At 43.6% G+C, this 25,837-nt stretch overlaps 1 protein-coding gene across 12 annotated transcripts in view; it reads left to right on the top strand.

The window, feature by feature from the left end:
- Window positions 1-25,837, top strand: part of wnk1b (WNK lysine deficient protein kinase 1b) — an 87,796-nt gene that overhangs the window by 32,635 nt on the left and 29,324 nt on the right. For all 12 annotated transcript variants that reach the window (XM_072672921.1, XM_072672926.1, XM_072672928.1 and 9 more), the window contains exons 3-8: window positions 9,323-9,495; window positions 15,539-15,759; window positions 17,314-17,471; window positions 23,974-24,062; window positions 24,948-25,167; window positions 25,405-25,729. In XM_072672921.1, the coding sequence (XP_072529022.1) occupies window positions 9,323-9,495; window positions 15,539-15,759; window positions 17,314-17,471; window positions 23,974-24,062; window positions 24,948-25,167; window positions 25,405-25,729 (1,186 nt within the window). The remainder of the gene's footprint in view (window positions 1-9,322; window positions 9,496-15,538; window positions 15,760-17,313; window positions 17,472-23,973; window positions 24,063-24,947; window positions 25,168-25,404; window positions 25,730-25,837) is intronic.

The raw sequence follows: 25,837 nt of genomic DNA on the forward strand, positions 1-25,837 counted from the left end.
AATCTGCAGTGCTGTTTTTTGGGAGGTTATGAAGGTCACAGGCCTGTATGTATGCATGTATGTATGTTTAAGTGAGACATTGTGATAATCTGAGATCTGGACAGCAGAGGGATTCATGCTGCAGAGCTAGTACTTGAGCCTCATTATGGCTGCAGCTCGTTATTGACTCAGCCGGTTGAGATGAGGCCGAGATGGAAAGCTCTCAAGCCTTAATTGGTCTAAATGGCCCTGGTAGATGGAAGCACTTACAAATATGTAAACAGCGTCATATCTGTAAGGGGCTTACGTGGAGCAGAACTGCACTTGTCATTACTTAGTGGCTACTGAGCTAGGAATTTTGTCCAGTTTAATGACCCATTGAGAAAAGGCCCTCAGAGGTAGTTAGGGCTCCGTAGTTATACAGCGCTCAATGAGTCTTTAGGCAAGACGATCGTTATTGGACGTGGTCCGTATAGTTTGGACTCTATATCCAGCTGAAGTTTGCAACAAGCTATAGGTTTCAGATTAATGCTGTGTAGTGGGTTTCGGCCAATGTCATAACAGCTGCACTTCCGCATAGGTTTGTACTTCAGGTCTAGCTTGCATTACAGCAAACGTGTCCTACTGAGCTAAACTAAGGGGCAATTGAAGAGTGGGGCGGGGGACAAATACACATGTAACATTCACTGCCTGCTTTGCAAGCAAGAAAGAAGCTGTTTTGGTGTTACAGCAAGTTCTCTGGCTGCTAGGTGCAAGAAATGGTTGTTCTGCCTTATTCAAAGCAGATGCTTGGTGGTGTGTTTCTCCTTTTTCGTTTCCTCCATCACCCCCCCCCCCTCCCCCTTTTCTGTTCAAGCCCCTCAAGACCTCTGCTGTGATGCCCTGTCTCAGGGCCGCAGTGGAGGCCTGCTGTGGGAGATTACTATCAATGCAGCACTCCGAAAGAGAAGAACACCCACACGGGCCTGTGGAGTCTGTGGAAGTCCTGTTCTGCTGAAAGGTGATTTGTGTGGCACTAGATCTCCTCTCTCTTCACAGCTGCCACTTGTAGCATCAGTCCTCATGTTTGTGTGCGCTAATGTTCGTATGCTCATATTGATTTGCAGTGAAGGAGTGCTGTTTGTTTTAGGCCCAGTTCCACCAGAAAGATGAAATCTGGTCGATTAAAAAGCATGAGCCGCTTAGTAATGTGACCTGATGACCTGGACTTCATGTGACCAGAGCGAACGGGAGCCGGTAAACATTTTTTCCTGGTAAACACACCGTCAACAACTCGCCGGCTTGGAGACGGGGAGCACGTGCTCACGCTTCAGCTGCTTAATGTGCGATTCTAATACAGGACGGCACAAACCTCTCCTTGGTTTCTAGACTTGTGTTAATGAGTATACACCTTGCGGTGGTGGACAGTAATGAAGTACCTTTAATGTAAATGCTGAACTTAAGGACTTAAGCATCTGATACGTCTGAAGTTTAACAGCATTTGAGAGATTTCTGAGACTTTTGTTGTCATGTTGAAATTGTTAAATATTAGCCTATTTATTTTGTGGCATTTTCTGCAGAAAGATTTTCTATTTTATATGTAAAATGGACAGTAAGTGGACACTCCAGTCCACAGAGCCACTTAAACCATGTGCAAGTGCACACACAGTCATATCAGAATATATATACCCCGGTTTGGAATGAACAATAAATGGAATAATAAATATATGGTAACAGATTTTGGACCGTTTATCATTAGGTGTTTTATTTATTGTTCATTGTAAAAAAAATAAATAAATTAATAATTAATTAATAAGTGGCCCAAATTTAGTGCAATTTTTGATTTTTTTGGATAGTAACAGCGAAGAATGCAAACGTAGAACCGGCATTGGTTCTGTGCAGTTTAATGTCAGACTGGTGTGAGAACAGTGGTATTGTTTAGAGATGTCTAATAAATACGACAGTAGAGACACACCAGCAACAGCAAGAACGTCTCTAACTGCGGTAGTAAGAACCACAGTTCCAGTGTACATCTAGTCTGCTCCTGTAAACGTTTCTATTACTGTTCTTTCCTTAAATAACCGAGACAGACACAGAACTGTCATTTCTGCTGCAGCAGATTTATTTATTTTTTTTTCTTTGAGCTCGCGAAGGAGACTGTGAGAACATTTGCTGTCGAGTAATAGAGGCTGTTTTGAAGCTGTCATATGGAAGTCTTATGATGTTTGCAGTAGTTTAGTAATACAAAGAGGAGAGAGAGAGAGCGCAGTCATGAGGGGAAGCATTGGCTCTGACTGTGATGGGGGAGGATTTTTAAACTCATGATCAGTCTGTAGCCCTTTTTTGGCTTCTGCAAACAGCCAGCAGACTTTTAGCCTGCTTCCGCTTGAACTGGAGGCATTTCTTTATTTGAATATTTCTGCTTTGCCACAGCACCATAAGCAATATACTTATGCCCAGAGGGTGCAGTGCATGCTTGTTTTGATGTATTAAGCCCTTATCATGGCCATTACCAAAGTGCTGCTGGAAAATGCAGAGCAGTCTTTCAGTCAGTCATGTGACGGCCGGCCTGTCCATCAGGCCCGACTGCCGGGTTAGGTTTCATCAGCGGGCCGCAGTGTGTAAGCTGATTATTCCTGCGCTCCTCCTTCTGCCGTTATTGCACTCTCACTTACAAGAACGTCAGCACTGCTGTGTTCAGGCAGTTCTCCAGCTCTCCTCTGTCCGTTTTGGGTGTTTGGTCTGCTTAATCTTTGTATATTTTCAGGACAGTCTTTACAACTACTTTTGGGTTTCAGCTTCAGTAATTCATCTTACATATTGGTACATGCATATGGGACAGGCACATGACCCCACATACCGACAACATATTAAAACCAGCCAGTGTCCACGCTTGCTTAGCATGACTTTCACGCTCTATTGGGCCTTTTCAGCGTTGCTGATCAGCAAGTGGGACTGTGCCCCTTGCCCACTAGGTGTGTGACACACTGCCGGTCCCAGTTCTTCCTGGTTATTTTTAGCAGGGCCGTATCAGCATTTGTGAAATATGAATCCCTCAAAGGCCTGGAAGACTGAAGCGACACCCCAACCTCCCACCCCACCACCACCAGCCATTCCCTTAGGAAACACACTCTGTTTATCCATTAACTGTAAGTGCTCAGCATGCCATGGACGAGCGCTTTGCAGGAGGTTCGGCACTGACAGATAATGAGGCCCCCCACCCGGCTGCCAGCCCCAGCCACCTGACCCTGAGTACTCGCACATGCGCATGTGTATGAGATTCAAGCAGGCCAAACAAGATTTTCCTATTTGCCCTCCAATATTGTGGAAAAGTACTGTCACAGTTACAGAAGACTGTTCCTAGAAACCAGGGCTCACTGCCAACTATTTTTTTTTTCTCCGGTCTTTTGGCTGCTGGCTGCAGCACAGCTCTGAACAGATGTGGCATTACAGTTCAAGCAGAACAGAAAATGCAGCCTCTGTTTCATTTAGCCAAGACTCTGGTCTCAAACAGCCTGCTTGCCTGTTTTGCAGACTGGACAGCAGAATGGACACTACCCCTTACTTGATTGCTACATTTAGCCTTGTAGCAAAGTGTAGACACCAAACATGCCATGACTGATGAGCTGCATTTGAGAAACAACTGCTAATGACCCTGTAGGTGATCCCAGAGACGCTATAAATGATGGAACCGGCCACTGTTTGAAATGAGTGATAGTTTTAATAGTAATGTTTAATAGGACATGTGTTTACCCTTTAAGGTTCGCCAATCTGCTTGCTTGCTAGTTACACCAGGAGCAGAGGAAACATTCACAGAGATAGAAGCCTGGTCTCATATGACTGGAAATAACTGCCCGGCGGCGCTTCTTGCCTTCCTTCAGTTTCTGTTAAAAGCAGAAGTGGCTTGCTTCTCACGAATCGTCAACCTGTGCAACACATTTCAAGGTAAACCGTTCCCAAAGCTGAGAAACGACGTGGGTAGGTTTTGCCTTTGAATAGCCGACAGTCCTTACATCCCTTCCCACCTGAGCAGAGCCAGGGGGTAGAGCTCCTGGGTTTATCTCCATTTAGAGACGTTATGCACACTTACTGGAAGCTGCTCTTTGGTGCTTAAAGCCCTTTGATCTGCCTCGTGCTCCGTTCCCCACTGGCACTTTCTACTGGAGCAAAAAAAAAAAAAAAAGAAAGCCTGCTGGCATGACTCATTTCACTTTCATTACAAATGCAAATCTTGGGGTTATTCAAGTGCGCAGTTATTTGGGGGAGTCTGGCTGAGACACTGCAGTACCTCTTCTTCCAGATCCTTTTGCAGATTTTATCAGATGATTGGGCTGCTCCTTCTCTCCTCCACCAGCATGCTTGTTGTTAACAGCCTGATCAGACTCTCACTGCAGCAAGTGTGTTTGAGCAGCTGTTAATGCACCCCCGTGCATCCCTCTGCGAATGAGATGGCTCTTATGCCTGCACAAGACAGAAGTCCAAGCGTGGCTTTTCCCACTTCCCCGTTTGCCTGCTTCTCTAGAATCCACTACGCTGCCAAGCTGGCTTTCAGTCGAGTCGGAAGGGAGACAAAGTAGCCTTGTGTTGTTATGATTTTGGGATTTCTGAACTGGGTGTAGCACGGAGTGCCATTTTATGCCTTTGTGAGGCTGATTTTTTCCTCTAAAGTGCAAGAGTGAACCTACCAGAAATGGAACCACACTAAGGCACAGGCCCACTGTTGTATCTGGCTGCCTCAGTGTACCACAGTTGTTTACTGGCAAAAAGGTAGTATGCAGTGAGAGGTGTAGTGGCAGGGGTGTTTTGTGCAAGGCAGATAAGAATAAACCTTTGGTTGTCTGTGTGGACGGTCACATGTTTGCAATGGAAGACAAAGATAACATCTAACCTGTTTGTGTGTGCACGCTATTGTGTGTCTACTGACAAAGAGATGTGAGAACTAACTGACCTGTCCTAGTTAGAACTTCTTCTAACAGATTGGTGGAGATATTTCTATTAGTTTTACTGTTGTAACCTTTGCTAGTAACTACTGCTAGTGCACCCAGGGCCTATACAGAAACGTTCTATAGGAACTGTGGGTTGATAATGATCCGGATTACAGCTCCAAATGCGCAAAGGCCTACCTCAAGAGGCGCAAGCTGAAGGTTTTGTCATATCCCTCACAGTCCTAAACATCGTCCGACCTAAACATCAAAACTCTGCTGCCCTCAGAAGCTCTCAGAAGAGCTGTGCGTGCAAGATGGTCGTAGAAGCTCACAGAGCTAGAAGCAAGGAAGAATTAAGAGTGTTAAAAGCCCCCAAACAATAACAGAAAGACTTGTAGCTGGCTACAAAAAGTGTTTGCAAGCTTGCCCCAGAGGGTGCGAGTACGGGCCATGCAGGGGGCCCCAGAAATGGAAAATATTCAGCATATAAAGCCCAGTGCTTTGTGTGTTGTTGGATATTGCTGGATTGTGCACAAGCCAAGCTCTTGGTCCCAGCACTGCAGTATTGCCCATGTGAGCTTGTTTATGTTTATGATGTCAATCAAGACGGTCCACACTAATTACTCTGTAAGGAGTGCCTGGCCAGCTTATTTTATTGCAATTAATGTTGGTTAACGTGAACCGACTATTACTGTAGTGCCAAAAGGTATGAAAGAAAATGTAGTGCCGTTTCACAGCCACTCGTCAACCCCTTTAATCATTTGAATGTAAAAAGAGCACAAACCCACCTGTTGTTGTGTTTGGAATTCATGCAGTGAGGTGTTAAAAGTGGCACTCTGGGCTTGCTAAGAAAAGCAATGCACCAGGCGCTAAAGATCAACATGCGCACTTCCCTAACGCTCTCTGATTCACTGACACTCGTTTACACTTCCTGCTTCGCGTCTGTCCAGAGGCAAGCATAGAAAGGACGTCTTAGCACTGTGATTCAGTTTTTCGGCTTTCAGGTAGAAGCAATCAATGGCTATCCCCCTCCATCCCCAGCTCAGCATGGAGGCTAGCTCTAGCGCCTCGGGATGTTTAAAAGGAGACCTTTCCCTTTGTCCTAGTCAGGCATTGATTGGATTTTCTCCCTGACTCTGAGAGATGGCTGATAAGATTGCCCCGTTTTCCACTCGCCATCCCAAGCTGGTCTTCTCAATGTCATCAGTGTCTTGTTTCGTTTTAGAAATGTTTCAGTATATGGAATAGCGCTGAGCAATATTCAGAGGGGTGCTGGAGTCACAGTGTGGTATTTAATGTTCTTGCAGTGAATGCTGTGGTGTTTTGGGGGAAATTGATTTATTACTGTTCCTAGATGAAGCCATAATCACTGTACCAGTGTCATATATGTTTACAGGAGGATTTAAGGCAGTAGTTATGGGTAGAGCTGCAGGATATTGACAACAGGATATTGACAATTCACCTTATTGAGAGTCTGTGTGAGGCAAATACAGAATACCTTCCAGTATATTAGAAACAGGTTTGTAAACACCTGATGTGATGGGAAGCCTGCATTTTTCTCCCCTAATGTATGATTGTTGGCTTGTAACTGGTCAGAAAATTCACATAGACAGTAACATTCAGTGATCTACTGAGAGGCTTTAAATTTAAGTACCTTTATTGTCATTATAATGAAATTATCTTCACATATCCCAGCTTTGAAAGCAAGGCTCAGAGCTCAGGGTCAGCCATTCTATGGCGTACCTAAAGCGTCAAGGCTTTAAGGGCCTTGCTCAAGGGCTCAGCGATGGCAGTTTAGTGGACAAGGAGGGGTGTAAAAATGTGCTATATCAAAGTATTACAATATATGGCAGTGGTGGCTTAGCGGTTAGAGCACTGGGCTATTGGTGACCGGGGTTGTGGGTTCAAAACCAGGGCTTGGCAAGTTTAACATGGCCCTTACGTCTTTTTGCTCCCCAGGTGCTGCAGTGATGGCTGCCCACTGCTTGGGGCACATGCAATCACCAGTGTGTATGTGGGTGTCTGTGTCTTTTTTTTGTTGTTGTTGCAATAAATCTCTGAATAGTGATGCATATCGTATTGCCAGCTTCTTGCCAATACATAGCCCTATACATATCCCACTGCTGCTGCAAGGTCAGTATTGCGAAATCCAGTGTCACGTTAACTAGGGATATACTGTGCAGTTGTAAGACAATTCGGGGTTTGAGGACAGACTTGAAAACATAGAAACTGTCTCAAGAACCTTCTTTCTTTGGTGATGTGTCTTTTTCTTGTACAGTTATTTATATATTTAAATGAGTGTGTTTCAATCAGGGTTGCATATAAATTGGGATAATTGTGATTGTTTTGATAGTGATAATTGTCTGCATTTCCTTGCTTCTTCCCCATGAGACGCTCTCTCTTGCGCTCTCTTTCTCTCTCTGCCCCTGTGGACTCCCCTGCTCCTTTGGGGATTAGTGGTTCTTAATGGCTTGCAGATGCTCATTGCTAGTACAGAAGTGCTGTCGGAAAACGAACGTCCGTGTCCGCATTAATGTGAGGATTGGACTCTGGTCTCAGCATTATACGCTGGCAGCATGCCTGCTGACCAGACAGAGATGGACAAAAGCAGATGCTTAGACCTGGCCTAGCAATTAGACCTAGCTTCTTAGAACTGAAAAATGCAGTAAAAAAAGAGACCGTAACAAATGGGTGGGTGTTCTGGAGCTGTGAAGATCAGAGAAAAGAAAAGTGGACGAGCACCCTCTCCATCCACGCTGCTGTTAGTTAAATTCTAGCTGTTGGAGTAACAAGGGATTACAGTTAGGCTTGGGAACATGGTTCGAACTGTAAGCCGGAAAGGCCTCGGTTTGATTGGAAAGGAAACGAGATGATGCAACTGATGACTTTCGGTCAGTTTACCCCATTACCCAGCTCTGGGTGTACATAACTGCTCCATTGAAGGGGCATTGTAAAGGAAGGTTCTCAGGGTCAATTTGAGGGTGAAGTGGAGGTCATATTCTTTCTCTGGTCTAGTCATATGACGGTGAATTTATCCCCCAGTAGTCTGTGTTTGTGTGTGATGTTTACAGACATGTTAGGGGAGGAAAAACACTTTACTCTGTATAGTAAATGTGTGCTGGGCTTCTGTCCATCCTGGCACTGCTTGATCCCTCCATGTGGGCACATTTGACTGATGGGTGAGCCCTGGCAGGAATGTGGTGTTTGGTTACAGCGTCTAAACCAGAGAGTGTTCTCACTGGGCAGAGAGACACCCATTCAGCACAAAAGCCTTTTAAAGAATGCCTGTTTTTTCTTTTTCCATGCCAAATCAGCCATCTAACATTCCAGTAAACATTAATCTAAATGAAATAATGTGGACATTCCCCGCCTTTAGTATTGTGTAAACTGATTGGAAGGTGACCTATGATTTGGAGAGAATGTGGAGAGACTCAGTTGGTATCAGATACACAGAGATGCGTGATCACCCTGTTCTCAGAAGTCCTATTTCTGTGCATATCGTAGAGTTCAGCCCCTGCATGTCAGTAGGTGGGTTAGCTAGCAGCTTACTGCAAATAACCAGCATCTTAAGACTGAGAACTTTTACGGTCACTGATGTGAAACACTACTGGTGCTTTTTCCAACTTGGATGAAGTATCATTCTTTGAGTGCCTGTTTCTCATATCAGTGAACAAAAGTGGAAAAGTGATTACCGTGCTACAATGGAAACAGCATCTAATGTAGTCTGCATGGGGCTCCAAGTGGCTCAGTGCTCTAATTCGCTACCACTATGTCCCATTCTGCTTTGTCATCAGCTGCCGGAGTGTAAGGGAGCACAATTGGTGGGTACTTGGTCCTCTCTCCCCTTATCGCTCCTATGCAATGTTGGTCAGGACAGGTGTCTTGTTGGCTCGACCCAGCACTTTCCAGTTACTCCAGCATTTCTGGCAATGTCATATCTAGGGCTGCTTGAAAGGAGGCTGTGGCTGGCTTTGCATGTATCGGGTTGGGCATCCTAGTGTCAGGAGCATTGCTAGTGCTAGGGGGAGCTTTGAACGAGTGGGTTAATTGGCAGGGTGGGTTAAATGTACTCTTCGTTTGTTTACTTGCATAGACTGTGTCTAGACTGAGTTTGTTCATACACTTCATACACACTCCCAAAGTAAATGTTGCTAACGGTGCCCCCTTGTGCAGAATCTTTAACCTGCTAAACATGGTATTATGTTGACATGTAAATTAATGTTATTTGTGACCTATACTGTTACCATACCTGTTTTTATTGTTTGCTATTATAGTTTGATACACTTTCTTACAATAAATGAGTGAGGGGTGTGTGTGTGTGTGTGTGTGGGGGGGGGGGGGGTAAAGAAAAGAAAAAATGCTACACATTTTAAAATGGCTTCAACTGAATCCCAGCCATTAAAGACCTTGCATTGTGTCTCCTGTTTGTGCCCACGCAGGACCGCAAGCTCTCCAGATCAGAGCGGCAGCGCTTTAAAGAGGAGGCAGGCATGCTAAAAGGCCTTCAGCACCCCAACATCGTTCGCTTCTATGACTCCTGGGAGTCTCCCTCCAAAGGCCGCAAATGTATCGTGCTGGTGACGGAGCTCATGACATCGGGCACCTTAAAAACGTGAGTAGAACATGGCCAATCACACGCAACCTTATTAATGTAAATGTTTGTTTTGTCCAGGTTTGGGTTCACACCCAAAGTAAGTTATGAATGTTAGTTGAGAAGTGTTACAGGTGAGAGTTTGAAGATAAGCTGTTATGTCACATAAGAGGTACAATTTCTCCTTTATACAGATGGGAAGTCTGAGGTTACTTGCGTAACTTTTGCTTTGTCTGTTTCGTACAATTCTGTGTTGTTTATTCCAAGTGTATCAGGAGTATTGTTCAGCCCGGCAGGGTGTGAGAACTCATTTGGAACACATAGGCAGGGCTTCTTTTCACTTTTCCTAAATGGTGCTTGCAAGCCATGTGTCAATCACTGTACGGAAAGCAGCAGACTAAAAAGGCCGCTTATTGTCTGTTACAAAACACACAGACTCACAATAGCGTGGATTTAGAAAAGTCCCCACTGGTAGTGCAGGAGAAGAGCGGCCTGCCACCTCCATGTGAGAGGTGCACTGTGGGTTGCTGCCCTCTCGCCAGCTGCTGCAGCAGCAGATTCCAAGCATTCCTGCAATGTGGAGAGTGGAAGAGGCGCAGTAGATTTGACCGGACCAAGCAAGCGTCAGCACTGGGGCCCAGAGTCAGGGTCAGCAGCTCCCTCATGTGGACGTGTGGATTCTGACACATGCACACGCAGTCATAGTATCTCACTGCATTTATTTATTATTCATTTATTTATTTTAATGAGCTGGTTATTGGCCATAGAACATAGTAACTTAAATGAATTTGAACAGAAACAGTACAGGCTGGTCTAACAAGGTTCTAGATAGTCTTGACCTTTTTTGTGTTTGTCATGTCAGTTGGTGCTGCCCAGGGCCAGGCCCCATGCTGAGTTCATGGTCGGCGGATGAGCCTGCACATGGCTCCCCCTCCTTACAGTGTCGGTTATGCACAGTTAAGTGTCTGTCTAAGGCCTGTCTGAGCACTAATCACACACGACCTCACAACAGCAGCAGCACCACAGAGGCAGAGTAAGAGGCCAAGAGTGAAGGAGAAACAATCAAAGGGAAATGGAGAATGAGAAACCAGCAGACTGTGAAAAAGCTAGGGAGAAGTGGAGTGAGAGTAAGGCAGACCTGGACAGTCTTGCTTTTTGGGTTCCATTCAGTCGCATGTCACGCTTTCTTCATGCAGACGGGAGCGGCCCTTTTTGGGATTTATGTTAAATGCTGAAACGTCACAGACTGCGGTTCGATTCGACTCTGGATAAGAGCGTCTGCTAAATGCCATTACATTTACATTACATTTACGGCATTTAGCAGACGCTCTTATCCAGAGCGATTTTACAAAGTGCTTTGCTATTTACCCAAGAAAAGCCTTAGCTAGTTAGAATAGACTAATAATTCAAAAGATACCTCTAAGCTTAGACATTGCTAAACACAATACAATAAGGCGACCATAGAACTATTCGTCCAAGTACTCTCTGAAGAGGTGGGTCTTCAGTCTGCGTTTGAAGACAGCGAGCGACTCGGCCGTTCGGACACCCAGGGGCAGCTCGTTCCACCACTTTGGTGCCAGGACAGAAAAAAGCCTGGACGCTTGTTTTCCGCGGATTTTGAGGGATGGCGGGTCGAGCCGAGCCGTACTTGAAGCTCGAAGGGCTCTTGGTGCGGATCAGCTTTTGACCATTGCCATCAGATACGGAGGGGCTGGTCCGTTCTTGGCTTTGTAGGCCAGCGTCAGGGTTTTAAATCTGATGCGGGCAGCTATAGGAAGCCAGTGGAGAGAATGCAGCAGTGGAGTGACATGGCTAAATTTTGGGACATTGAAGACTACCCGTGCCACTGCCATAAATGTCTAGTAGTCCTAGTGATCTACCACCTTGCAGAGTTCAGCTCCAGCCCTAATCTAACATATCTGAGCAAGTTAAATAAAGGTTTTCAGGAGCATGTCAATAAACAAGGCCTGTTGGATTTGAAATCTGCAGGGCGGTATATCTCCAGGACCAGGATTGTGCACCCCCACCATTGGAAAGCCACTTTGGGTTCCCTAAAGAATCTTTTAGAAGATTCTTTTACAAAACATACTTAAATCACTCCTTCATAAGGTTCTTTATGGGAACCAATAACGGTTCTTCTGTGATTAAAAAACAAACAAACAAACAAACAAACTAGCAAAACTTAATTAGGGGAATGTGGTGTAGAGTGGTGTGCTTGACCAGCCAGGGAAGTTAAAACTTACACTTAGGACCTAGATTGGGTTATCTATTATCTATGGGGTTAGAATTACTAGACCTTCCTGCTTTTTTCTGTAGCTGCAGGTAGTATTTGTTTGTGGTTATTTGTTTCCTCATATTTAAACAGCTGACTTTCATTTCAGTTCTGATGTGGGCAAGAAACCCTGTCCTTTTTTTGTTCCTGTGGGATCTGGGGTAAGAGGTCAACATGTGGGAGTGTCCCAACTGCATACCAGGATACCTGATCACTCGATGTAATTGTGGGCCACCAAAGACCACACCGAGAGGCTTTTGTCTGTTTGTTTTAGCTTGTGTAAACTTATTTGCTCACCTTCCCGTGCTAAGCAGTGAAGATTTACCAGTCTGGCCCCCTAAAGGGTTGGTAAACACCTTTTGAAAACCAGTTGTCCCTTTCTGTATTCACTCAGCTAGAGTCAAACAAACAGATACTCTCCTAGGCCATTGTTGTGTGTGGTTGTTGTGTTTAGCATTTCTTATTTCTGTGGAATGAGCTGGCAGAGATGTATAGCGGAGATAGTGACTTTTGTGCAGATGGTGAGCGGTAGGGCTCTGGGGGGCTGTGCTGGGATTGATGAATGATGAGACAGTTTTGCTGCGAGCTTTGTTACACCCCCGGTCTTCACTCTTGAGCTCACCTTTGGCTGCTGGCCCACATGTCGCTCATACTCCAAAGCAGCTGTGCTGGTTTTACCTCTACCTTCTTTTTTTCTTTGGTGTGTGTGAGCGATGCTATAGAAGAACCCAATTTTGTTTCCATGAAGAACCTTTTTTTCTTCATGGTTCATCTAAGGCTTCATTTATGGTCCAAGAACCTTTTTATAGGAATTATTTATTTTAAAATGTTGGTCAAATATTTCCATTTTTCTCCTAATGTGGTCCTGCCAATTAACCCACCTGGTCATAACTGCCGCTAGCACTAGCAATGCTCCAGACACTAGGAGGGTAAACATGTCTCCTCTGATACATCTAAGGCCTCCTTTTGACCCTATGCTGATGAGCACACTCTGGGAAAGAGCTGGGTCCAGAGCTCCACTGCGCCACCCATGCTGGCCAGCATGGCTTAAGACTAATCAGGCAAGAGAGTGGCTAATTCTGCTCTCTTGTGCTCCAGCTGTCGATGGCAAAGCAGCATGGCTCGAGATTCGAACCCGCAACCCCTGGGCCATAGTGGTGGCGCATTAGACCGCTGATCCCCTCTGAGCCCCAGCACACTTTTAATTTTTAAGAGTGTGGAGCGTTGCTTCTTGCTGCATGTTTCATTTGTGTCATGTTGAAATTGTGGGCGATATTTCTAGAAGCTGATGCAGATATATAAACGCCGCTGCCCTCGTTAATCTCTTATCCTCCAGTTCTCAAACAGGACAGTGCTGTTCCATGCAAAGCTGAGGGTGCAAATTGACCTTGAACACTTCCGTAATGTCAGCAATGTTTATTTAACTGCCCTGCTAACTAACTTGAAGTCACCTGAAGCGTGTGCAAACAGAAGATGGATAATCCGCTCTGCATGCTTGGCTTCTGAATGCATACCTGACACATTTATGCTTGGCAGGACACAAAACACCCCTGTAAACTGCTCCAGCGTTTGTGTACGCAAGCGCTACCTTACCTGAATTCCCTCCAATCAAACCGGCTGGGCCACAGGAGGCAGCTGCCAAGTGCTATTGAAGTTGTCACCACAGTTATTAATCAGCCCTGTGGTTTTATTTGCTGAGGTTGTGTTATTTGTTTTCCGCTTTTTGTTTTATTAAAGATACATTTCGTAAGGCAGGACTCCTGCCTAGCCTGTCAATTCTGTTCCTTAGGAAAACAAACTGCTACTATTGCCACTTTTCCTACTAATAACAGAAGTAAGAAGAAATGGAGGCAAGGGGAAATTGGAAAATCTTTCAAAACAAGTGCTGAAGACCTCCTGTTCTCCGTGGCCATTATCTTAATGAGTTCACGTTGGGGCTTACTGAACAGCCCCTGAAAAAACTAATTGCAACATGCATCTTCCACTATACTTTATATATCTTCAGTACACGCTTTTACAGAATCAGCAGCTCCAGATCCCTTGATCAGTCCCTTCTAGTCCTAGTGCGGAAAATGTAAATGTACCTTACAAAAACGGGCCACCAGATAGAGATGAAGAAGAGGATGTGTGCCTGTTTTTTGTGTTGCTGTGTGTGTGTGTGTGTGTGTGTGTGTGTGTGTGTGTGTGTGTGTGTGTGTGTGTGTGTGTGTGTGTGTGCATTCGTGTGTCTCATCCATCTCGTGTGGCAGTGATGGCCCCCAGTTCCCTCTGCCTCTGTGCTCTTACTGAGTAGATTGTTGTAATGAGGATTACTGGGCTAAATCCTGGCTATGGCTTGCTTCCAAAAAGATTTGGTTAGTGCAGGCTAATCTAATGAAAGTGCCGGGTGGGGGTGGGCATCACATGCTGCTGTCCTCTCCGATACCCGAAAACCTCTGCTTCTGCCTGCAAGTGCTGAAATTTTATTGTTGTCGGATGAAATACAAATCCCATAATGCCGCAGTACAGACGAAATATGGCTATTCCGTTCAGTCCCATCTGTCTCCACTCAGTAATCAATTCAGCCTCTCCCTGATGAGGGCCGAGGTGACACCGTCCAATTAGTCTGTCTGAATGTGTGTCTGATCTCCTCATACTGGTGAGCGCACCTTAGCTAACGTTGAAAATCACCTCCAAATCACATTTTAATTAAACCTGCACTCTATGCCTTAACCCCGCCCCTACAGGTTAAATAATATCAGAGCTGCTCTCTTGACGTTTGTCTCTTATCCCATGTGTTTACACTGATGAGCTTTTTTTTTTTAGGTGGTTTTAATGGGCTTAGCAGGTATTTAGCAACGGTCCCATGCTTTAAAGTTAGCAGAACTTCTGTTGGCCTTTTTCCTGTCAAGCATTGCAGAACTTCAATGAAAGATCAACCTAAGAAGTATCATTTTCAGTGTCTTCTACACTGTATGGACATTCTTTGTTTCACCCAAAATCAAGAGTACTAAAGAGTTCATCCTGCTTTTGTTGGAGTAGCTCTCTCTACTGTCCAGGAAAGACTTTCTACTGGATTGTAGAGCACTTGCTTAGCTCCCCCAACTCATCCCAAAAGTATTGGATGGAGCACCATTATCCCAGAGAACATTATCAATGCTGGGGGGCTTTATACCCTTCTAGCCCATGCCTGGCATTAGGCACAGTTCCAATAGGTTCTTGTTTATCTGCCCAGAGAGTCCTGTTCCATTGACGATACTTCTCTATGGGGACTAGAGAAGCTGTGTTTGCTGCCATATGCACATCTGTGTCCACAATGCGTGCAACTTCAAGTAGCTAATTGCATTCATTAGAAGATGTGTCCACAAACATTTGGACATGGTTAATGCAGGCATTGTTTCAAAACCTAAACCATTCACTCCCAATGTATGTAAAACATTTTCTGATGCCACACATTCAGCTATATCCACATGTTCATCCTAGAGCAGGTTTGCCATATTTCATTTATGTGGAAGTGACAGGGTATATTCCAGCCTAATGAGGCACAATTAAAGACAGCCAGTCAGAGCAGAGGTATGTATTTACATATATTTGTCGTATTTATTAGTCTTAAAGCTACAAAACCAACAAATTGCAAATATTTACTACGAACAGTTATAGTAGTCCGCCTTTAATTTCACAAACTCTGAATGTTGTAATCTAGGCTATGTTTGGTCCATCATTGGTGACTGCTCATAAATGCCCTCTTGGACATTTAAGCAGTAGGTTTAGATTTGAATGTTAAGTCACATGATGTTCTTGATGTGTGTGCAGGTATCTGAAGCGGTTCAAGGTGATGAAGATCAAGGTTCTGAGGAGCTGGTGTCGTCAGATCCTAAAAGGCCTTCATTTCCTCCACACTAGAACTCCCCCAATCATCCACCGGGACCTGAAGTGTGACAACATCTTCATCACCGGCCCCACTGGCTCTGTTAAGATCGGTGACCTGGGCCTGGCTACTCTAAAGCGTTCTTCTTTCGCCAAGAGCGTTATAGGTACGGCCTAGCTTTTAGCTTTCCTCACTTTCTAAGTCTGACCTCCCAGTGAGTCCTCTGTGAAACTGGGAAAGGGTTTAATATTGAGTGCATTTTGTCTTGAGATTGTTTGCGTTCTGAATTTTGGGGGCCGGGCAGTTGCGTGAAGACCACAGTTTTCCTGGCAGCATAGGTGTCCGTTTCTGGGTGGGGAATTTGGGATAGGAAAACTACAGATGCATTCTGGCTGTCGGTTTCTTTTAATGAGGGGAAACGCCTTTTAATCCAGTTTCCCAGCTGAAACCAATCACGAGCACAACAAACAGCTAATTGGCTTGTAAATGAATCCAACGATACCACTTAAAATTTCCATAAACGGAGACATATTTGGGTTTTAAGAATCCCAGTTTGTGGAAGCACTGTTCGTGGTTTAGCCACATGGGAGTTTCTCATGGCTTGTTGGCAGCTGAGCTTTGGTGTGGAGAACTGTGGACTTTAATGATTAAAAGATACTCATGTTGCCAATAATGTTGCCTTTTTCTCCAAAGGCTTACCTCATCACATTTGTTTTCCTTCCCTCTCAGGAGTTTGAGATGCTGTGATTTCTTTCTTTATGGGTACCTGCCCTTTGTCCCGCTCCCCCCTCCCAAATGGCCTCTTTCCTCCCACTTATTGAATTTTGTTTTCGTTTCATTTTCCCTCCTCTCTTCAGTATTTGTTCTTCCCCTAAATTGTAGGGCTATAAGCTCAAGTGTCCCTCACTGTGCTGTATGGATTATTTAATATACTGCAGTTGAGACAGTAAGTATTCTGAAAAGTGACACTGGTAAGTTAACATGCAATGGTCTACAATTTCAAAAGAAAAAGAAGGACAAAAGTGCTCATTGAATAAAGCTGAATTGTCTTTTTCTGTGCAAGGCCTTTCCTTTGATCAAATCGAATGTGGTGCATAGAAAAAGAATCTTTATCATTCTCTTGCTTTGAGATGTGCTTTTCTGTCTAGTGTAATGTTTCCTCATTGCAGGCTAACTGAAAGGTAAGTGGATGTTGCCTTTTCTGAAGTCTGTATTCTATGCTGGTGAAACGATGCTTAACAATGATGTGAAAAGCCCATCTCTGAAGCTGAAACTAAACCGGGGCTGACTGTAGACTTGGCTGGCATAGTTTAATGCTTCCTACCTTGTAGTGCTTGCTAACCAAAACCTGAGGAGGAATTTGGCCGTGTCTTTTCTGTGCATCAGTAATCCTAAGTGAAAGGTAGAAGGCCTTGCAAAGGAAAACACTGAATCTTTTCTCTGCTGAATAACTGAGGGCAGTTTTTCCTCCTTCCTCTTCTTTTATTTATTTTTGTTTTTTTTGTTTTAATTTCCCCCCTTTTTTTGCTCCTCTCCACCCTCTTCTGCCCCCAATCTCTCTTTCTTTCTCTATTTCTATTACTTTCTTTCATCTCAGGGTCGAAACAGAGCAGCGGCACAGCTCTCCTCCCGTCTCTCTCCCTTCATTCTCTCCTCGCTGGCCCTGCTGGGTGAGTACGGGTCTGAGCTTCAGAGTTCTGAATGGTTCTTTTGATTTAAGGTACCCCTGAGTTCATGGCGCCTGAGATGTATGAGGAGAAGTATGACGAGTCGGTGGATGTGTATGCCTTTGGGATGTGCATGTTGGAGATGGCTACCTCAGAGTACCCGTACTCCGAGTGTCAGAACCCTGCTCAGATCTACCGCCGGGTCACCAGCGTGAGTATCCTACCTCAGCTCAAGAAAACGTCTTGGCGCGTTGCCCCCACCCCCCATGCCATTACTCCCTTCTTTGACTCTTCCTCACACTCCCCAGGCCCTTTCTGTCTCTCTGAGATCTGTAATGTCTTGCTATATCTTCCTCCTCCTTTCCCTCTCCTCCTCCTCCTGTTCCACTTACAAGCACTCTTAGCTGATGAGTATGTGGGTGTAATAACAGCAATGTTCTTCAGTCCTGCACATAAGTCTCATCAAACCAAGCTCTAATATTCTGTTGGGTTTCTTTTATTCAGTATTAGGTTGTGCCCTGTCTGTTGGCAACGCCAGTTCACCTGTACGTGGGTTATAAATAAAGTAGCACAGAGGCAATGGAGATTTGATTTGATTGGATTTAGACTCCCAAGCACACAGCTGTCATTGTAATAGGCATGTGGTTTCCTTCATAGCATTGTCTCGATTTATGTTAATATCTTTGCTATAACAATCTTTTCCTCTGTGTTCGGTACATTTCTTGTGGCGTGTCCGACTTCCACATGCAGAAGCTTGGCTTTAAACATTTGTACGTTTGTAGCTAAATAATTGTACCTATACTTGTAACTTTGAAGCTATTGTATGTAGTTTTCCTTATAAGCCATTTATAGATAGACAATGTATAGTCCTGCCCTGTCTAGGTCGTTGACCCTGAAGCAGGCTGTGTGTGCGTGTGTGTTTGTCCCTGCTTGCACAGGCCATTGTTAGCAGTTGCGCAAAACTTCAGCCCTGCTGCTGTGCTGTATAAATCCAATCTAAATCCAGTCCTTAATGGCTGGCCTTTCATTTCCTTCCACGAATTGCTTGTTTTGCTTTTGCAGGCTTTCGGGAGAAAATAAGGCAGTCATGAGTCTTCTAGAGTACGGGTTGCGTCAGTGGTCTTATGATCTGGAAAACAATTTTCTTAAAGGAAATTGTGGATATTTTTTAGCCCTGATTTCTGCGTGATAATGTCCGCCTCATTTCAGTTTCTTCGATTTTGGATTTAACACACATCCATTATAATGTGTGCGTTGTAACAAGTCATGCATACAAGCCGTGAATCTGGTGGCCCTCTACAGTATTGAGTTGTCACTCAAGTGTTTGCAGCTGCTTTCAAGCTCAGACTCTGTGCCCTACTTGACTCCAGAGAATAGCTGCATTTCTTCTGGATGTCTATATGAAGGTGGCTGGAAATGAACCCCTTGATCCCGAAGTTTATTATTCTCTTATTATTCCTAATACAGCAACTACTGTAAATGATTTGGTATTCTGTGGGGTCCCACTGGGCTCTGTTTTAGGACCTATGAAACTGATCACAGGGTCTAAGGTTAAACTAGGTATTAATTCCTCAGGAGTCACCAGTTGGGGGCAGTGCTGCAGTGTAAACTGTTTGTTATTTTAAGAGATTGTTTGTTTTTGTTTTTTGTTTTAAATGGCGAGAAATGTAGTTGTTTTCATTTTAGGTTTGTTGGAGCCCAATCAGTAACGCCCACCCATGCCCCTACTGATCTTTATCCTAAATTTTCAGATGCCTCTCATACCACTGACGTAAGCCGCAGTGATTTATATCTTTGCCATTTCCTGTAGCTCTCACCTGAGCTCAGAACTCCTCTCTCCCACCCAGTCTGCGGATGACGGCGCACAGAAAGGAAGTGACCGTGCACAAACAGCTGTGTTGCTAAAGCGGATCCAGACAGCTCCTGAATCAGCTTGGCTCACAGCCTTGGAGCCAGACAAGAGTGCGAGACAACAGAAGGCTCCAGAAAAGGCCGAACAGAGCCAAGACGGTGGTGCAGCTTGCCTGTTTGTATTTGTCAGCACTCTGCGAGGGGAAAACAGATGGACAGGTGGCAGTTTTCATTTATCCGTCCACACCTGTTGGCAGAAAGGGAAGTCCGGGGCATATCCTGGATGTCCTGGATCTTTCAGAAAAGCTGCCAAACACATGGCCATATGCCATTTTAATCTTCCGCAGTCCACTAGCGTAGACCCAACAGACCGCAGGGTGATCCAGTTTTGGTTTGATGCAGTTAGACACTTTGAGCTCAATGGCCCGGAGTTCAGACTGTTATACAGGTCTGTCCCACTCAGACTACAAGTTCTTTATTATGTAATTGAATTTCACTTCATGAAGTGTTGTAGTGTTCTTTCCGTCAGGGTCAACAACTTTTATATAAAAAAAAAATAAATAAATAAAAAATTCATAACTCTGAATGGACTAAGCTGATGTGTGAAAATGCATTTTCTCTATTTGTCACAGTGAATGCTTTTTTAGATCTTTAAGGAAAATACCATTTTAAAAGAACCTTATTAAACATAATGCCGTTTTAATTAAATTTATCTAAGGAGCAAAGTTAATATTCAAAGCACACCTTTGTGAAAATATAATTGACCTGTTATGTTTCTCAAGCCAGAAATGAACCAAATTTAATTTGATAACGAGATTTAAATGATTGGACACAGCCAAAGTTGAACACAGTCAGTCCTGACGAATGTAAAAGACACTTGTCGGCGAAGTATAGTCCGGCCAGTGTCCCCAAGCACATTGAGCGATCTAGGAGCTCTTGGATTAGATGGTTGATGTTACTGACTAAACAAAAAGAAAGCAATTGACACTAGTGGCATCCTTGGAAGATCAGCAAGGCGGAAAATACTGCTGACTAGGGATGTCTCCAATCCAGGCATGTTTCAGTGACTCAGGTCCCGACTATTTTAATTCCGATCCCGTTCTGATTCTTTGTTTTAACTACTTTGTTCAAAGTGCCATCTGGTGTTCTTTAAGGCGGAAGTACAGACACCATTAATATTATGGACATTATTGTCAACCGGCAGCAGTGAGGATGTTCTCAGAAGGTAAATAAGAGTTCAGAGTCTGCAGTGTGGAGCAGTGTACTGATTGAGTGTATTTTACAGATTTTACACATGAAAACAGACCGTAATATCTGAACCTTTATAAAACTATCACGGAACACTCTGTTTGACCAGCGGGAGAACCACACGCTTTACTTTGTTTTTAAACCAGCACTGTAAAATGCATTTAGAATCAGGGGAGGCTAATGCTAATACACACACTTATTAAAAAACCCCAGTCATGGCAAATTCACCCACTATAAAACTGTAATTTCACATCAGTAGTCAACAAACAACAACAGATATCAGTCCAGATTGAGTACATCTACACAGTGTACTCAATCTGAGTGTTTAACTGGAAGCTGAATAGTCAGGAAGGTGAGTCTGACTGTATTCGAAGATATTAAACACATTATAAAAGTCTTTTTACAAAAAGTCACTAAGCTAAATTACTCGGGCCAGATCAGGACATCCCTACTGCTAATACTTAATTAAATATACAAATTCAATAGCTTGTTTTACCCAAAGAAAAGTGTAGCTTTTGAGCATCACCTGTCCTTTTAATATACTGCATTTAACAGATGTGCCATATTTACTTCCAAACTTGGTGTTGGTGGGATGTTTTTCTGCCTCAGGACAGAGATAACTTGATGTTATTGAAGGAATCAACAGTTCTGCTCAGTATTACAGAACTCTTAAGTAGATTGTCTGTTCGTCTGTCGTACTGAAGCGGAAACATAACCTGGTTATGCAGTGAATCTAAATGAATGTTTTGGAGTGGCCAAGTCAAAGTCCCGGCTTGAACCCTAATAGAGATGCTGTTACAGGGCCTCAGATGACCGGTGCTCTAAAGTCCGGTGCTCTAAAGTCCTCCAAAGTGAAAGATTCGGAATATAGGTTGCAGGTATACTGTTGACCTTTTTTTTGTTTGTTTGTTTGTTTTTTGGGGGATTTTTTGGGAGGATTTTTTTTCTCACATTTGACAAATTGCCCTGTAAAAAAAAAAAAACGTATTAATTTAACAGTATTAATGTAGTTGTGCAGTCAGTATGGGGATGCAGCTTCCTTTTAGTCTACTTTCTGCAACAATTGACTTTTTTTTATTATTGTTATTATATAAAGGAAATGGTGTTTCACACTCAGCGTTCAGCATTGAATTAATCAACATCAAGGCTGTCATTTCTGTGGGTTATTTTTAGAGTTTAGAAAAAGGCTTGGTGGTGTTTTTTGTGACTGGGCAGAGTTCCTGCTTAGCTTTGGCTCTTTATTTGTTATTAGGGATATTACTGCCTGCACAGTATGTTCTAAACAAGCAGTGGCTTCCTTTTACTGTGAAGTAAATGCAGATCATCGCACCTTATATTTATGTTCAACTCTTGAAATGTACTGCACAAGCTGGCTAATGCTAGACAGATTACATGTGTTCACATCCTCTACATTTGCTTTTAAAATTTACTACATTTGCTACATTTACATTTAAAATATTGCAAAAAAAATTTGCATATTTACTTTTTTTGAGGTTTCAATATAATACATTTCAAACATACATAGAAATTGTGTCTAAAATGTGTAGACATTTTATGTGCTCATACTTGAGACTGTGTTTGTGTCGATTTTTAATTAAGTATTTCAAATCCCTAGTCAGCGGTTTCTGCATTAATGAGCCAATCACTGTTGATGAGCAGTTTACAACTTCAACAGTTTGACTTGGGCTCAGTCATTTGGGGATAATGTCCCAGTTATTTTAGGCTCTCGTTGTTCTCATGGAGACGGCTTAACCCACCGGACCCTTAAAAGCAATTACGCCATGTGCTGCTGAAAGAACTCGAGCAGAAAATAAAACACTTAGATGGGCAGCGTAACTCTTTTGTACATCGCTCGCAGATTTCTCCAACCTCTCCAAGTTCATAATTGCTTTTGTTCTTTTATCAACCTCCACCTTCCAGTCCTCCTCCAAGTTCTCCCAACTCTCTCCTCCCTCCACTTTCAGAAGAAGTGCAAAATGATTACCTCTAATTTTGCCTCTTTTGTTGGCCAGAGAAAGAGTGGGAGGCAGCATGCATCCGGCTTAAAGGAACCCATTCACTGGAAGCATCCGTAATGAGCCTTTTTTAATCGCCTTGTTATTGCAATACTTCGCCTTTCTGACTTAATTCTATTAGACCTTCCGTCATGCTTAACTTTGTTTGGCGTTGGAATCTGACGGAGGGGACAGGCTTATATAAGGAGTAAATGCTGAGGCTTGTCAGAGTTGTGGGAAGTTGAGGGGTGGGGGGGTATTGCTAAATAGTGCGGCAGACCTCAGTGTAAGGCAGCACATAGCCCTCAGCACTCTGTGTACCTGGTTATCTTGGGTAAGTCCCTCAAATGTGTGTTTTTGTTTTTTACCTCCCTCTTTTACACCGCTGTTTTGACAGCCAGACTTTTGCGTAGTCACTTTGATGTGAAAGGATTTGGAGTTGTTCTTGTCTTGTGTACTGAGAGAAAAGTTTGACAAAAGGATGAAAATTAGTGGATTTTGTTGATATTTTAGATGATTTTTTATATATTTCTTATGGTTGAAGTTAAATTGGTGGGCAGTTAAAGTTCAGTGAGCTTGCACTGCTGTTATTAGGAGAGTGCAGGATGGTTTCTCTAGTGGAATGGATAATAATAATAATAATGTAATAATGTGCAGTTCGTTTGCCCTGACCCTGGTGTAATTACTCTCCCACATCAGTAATCGCTCCTAATGACTCAACGGATCTGTCGTTTGGTCACGTGTCGTCTTCTGTGCTTGTAATGCTCCGATTCCAATCATGAATTGGAGAGTAGCTGCACGGAAGAAAAGAAACCTTCATACATTCAGATTAGAAGGATTAGTGCATTCATTTCCATCACCAGCACAAAGGCTACATGCAGGATCATACTTCTGTTTGAATTTCCACAACTGTTTGGGTGTTGGTTAGGAGATGCCACATAATACAAAGAGCAAACACCATCCATTGTGCGACTGATAAGCACGTTGTGCAGGGCTAATATTTGGCATCTTTTAAAAAACTTTTTAATAATTCACTTAATCTGCAATAATAATATCAACATGGCGGAAATTTTAATAGTAGGGAGTTGGGATCTTGGGATTCCTCTGGAAACAGAAAGACAACTTCATGCAACTGCGGTAGTTTCATTAAGCCTTCAAGCAGGGCTGACCAATTTGACTTTTTGTGGTGAATCCTGTAGTTGTTGTTAGAATTACAGTAGTTAATGTAACTGAGTGCGGCAGGACAGTGTAGCCACAGACGGCAAAGTCATTTTTTTGGCATGACATCCATTCGGAAAATCCTTGGAATGTTTTTAGTCTGTTATTGTAACCATGTCCTTGTTTATCCAGAATGCCCAATGCTTATGACCAACCAAAACATAACTCTTTCCAGGATATCCAGTGTAATGAGATGCTAACTAAGCAGATATAGAAATGTGCATCAGGATCATACTCATAAGTACATGGATATTGCTTAGTTAGTGCCTACTAGACACATTTACATTCCAAGTCTACTCTTTTCACATTGTTCAAGAAGTTACTTGGAATTATGCGGAGTTTGCTTTTTTGCCTGAGATAATGCAGTGATACAGCAGTATTTGTCTCTGTTTTACTCTGCAGGGAGTGAAACCTGGCAGCTTTGATAAGGTAGCTATACCAGAGGTGAAGGAGATCATCGAGGGATGTATCCAACAGAACAAAGATGAGAGGTAAGCAGTTCTTTTCTTTTCTTTCCCTCGTGTTGACCCCCACGCAATAAGGAGCTGATATGAGGGTGTACTGGAGGATCTGCCACAGCGCATCACCAACGGCTGGGACAAGTCACACCTACTTAAGGGGGAACTAGAGCCTTAATCGTTCACTCAGATCAAAGTATCAGAAAGTAGGCCATCATATGTCTCCTTGGCTTCACACTAAATCTCAACACTGTCTTTTTCTCTTGGAGTTCCTTGGAGTACCCTCCTACATGCACTTGAAACCCCCTCTACATTTGTTTCTTTAGTTAGGATGTCTCTTTAACTTTGCTTCTCTTTAATTAAAAATAGTACACTATGCATTGGCATTAGCATTAGCATTCCCTGAGTTGAGGTCTGGGTTCTGTGTTTTAGGGAAGAGGCATGTTCTGTAGTATTGTCTCTGTAGTAAGTCTCCCAGAGCTGACTTGGTGGCCAGTGATATACTGGCTTCATTAATGGCTGTATGTGTTGTTTTATGTACAGCTCAGAAGCTGTAATAATTGAATTTTGAGTGCCCATGTTTGGTGAATGAGTTGTTTACCAGTGGCTATGTTAACTCCACCTACTGTTGCTGCTTGGTGAGATCTGCTTGGCTGAGCGCTCTCTAACGTAAGTGCCAGTATGATCATGTGGCAATCAAAGTAGATACAGCAGGTCGTCAATTTTTGTTTGGCACATGCTGTACCCTGCATGCATGTATCAGCTGAGACCTTTTATTATGTGGGCAAATTGCTTTTCTCAAATTTGCTTTTTTTTTCCTCTCTCTCCAGTCATGTTTTTTATGCAGCTGATTGAATTTTAGTGCCATGGTTTGTACTTTCTTCTCGGAGTCTGAGCTTCCCTTTCTCTCCATTACAGATACGCTATTAAAGTCCTGCTGAACCATGCCTTCTTCCAGGAGGAGACAGGGGTGCGAGTGGAATTGGCCGAGGAGGACGATGGCGAGATGATCGCCATCAAGCTCTGGCTGCGCATTGAAGACGCCAAGAAGTTGAAGGGAAAATACAAAGACAACGAAGCCATCGAATTCTCATTTGACCTTAGTAAGGATGTGCCTGAAGATGTGGCCCAGGAAATGGTAGGTTTCTTTAGGTTTTCTATGTGCAGTCCATGTAGTCTTGCTTAGCTTTTTTTCCTCAAAGAAAATAAATGTGTGAGCTGTCAGCTCAGTACCTTTTTGCACCAGTACGAACTAAAGAATGTACACGTTGTGTCTGATTAATTCACTGTGGCATAAGAGGACAGTTGTGTCAATTAGAATTATTTAATATAAAGGTGTAAGGCACCCTTAAATGTTTGTTGTCTTGAATTTCAGGTTGACTCTGGCTATGTATGTGAAGGCGACCACAAGACAATGGCCAAGGCCATTAAGGACCGCGTGTCACTGATCCTTCGTAAGCGAGAGCAGCGTCAGCTAGTGCGAGAGGAGCAGGAGAAGCGGAAACAGGAAGCTGAACAGCAGCAGCTAAGCGAGTCCCAGAAGGCCTTGCAACTCGGACCTTCGGCAGTCCAAGTAGCTGCTCAGAGTCAGTGTGGTGTCCAGCCACCTACTCCTGGCCCTGGCCAGCCTGAATCGGAGGATCCTGAAGCAGACCAGCACCATCAGCTGCAGTACCATCAAAGTGGAATCTCTGTCACATGTACGTATGAGCAGCAGGAGTAGTTGACCTCTGTCATTGTGCAATGCATCATTTGTTTATTATTAAGGTGGTATTTGCAGTTGTAACAAGAAGTGTCAATAACTTGGG

The sequence above is a fragment of the Salminus brasiliensis genome, chromosome 2 (assembly GCF_030463535.1).
Source record: "Salminus brasiliensis chromosome 2, fSalBra1.hap2, whole genome shotgun sequence".
NCBI classification, from domain to species: domain Eukaryota; kingdom Metazoa; phylum Chordata; class Actinopteri; order Characiformes; family Bryconidae; genus Salminus; species Salminus brasiliensis.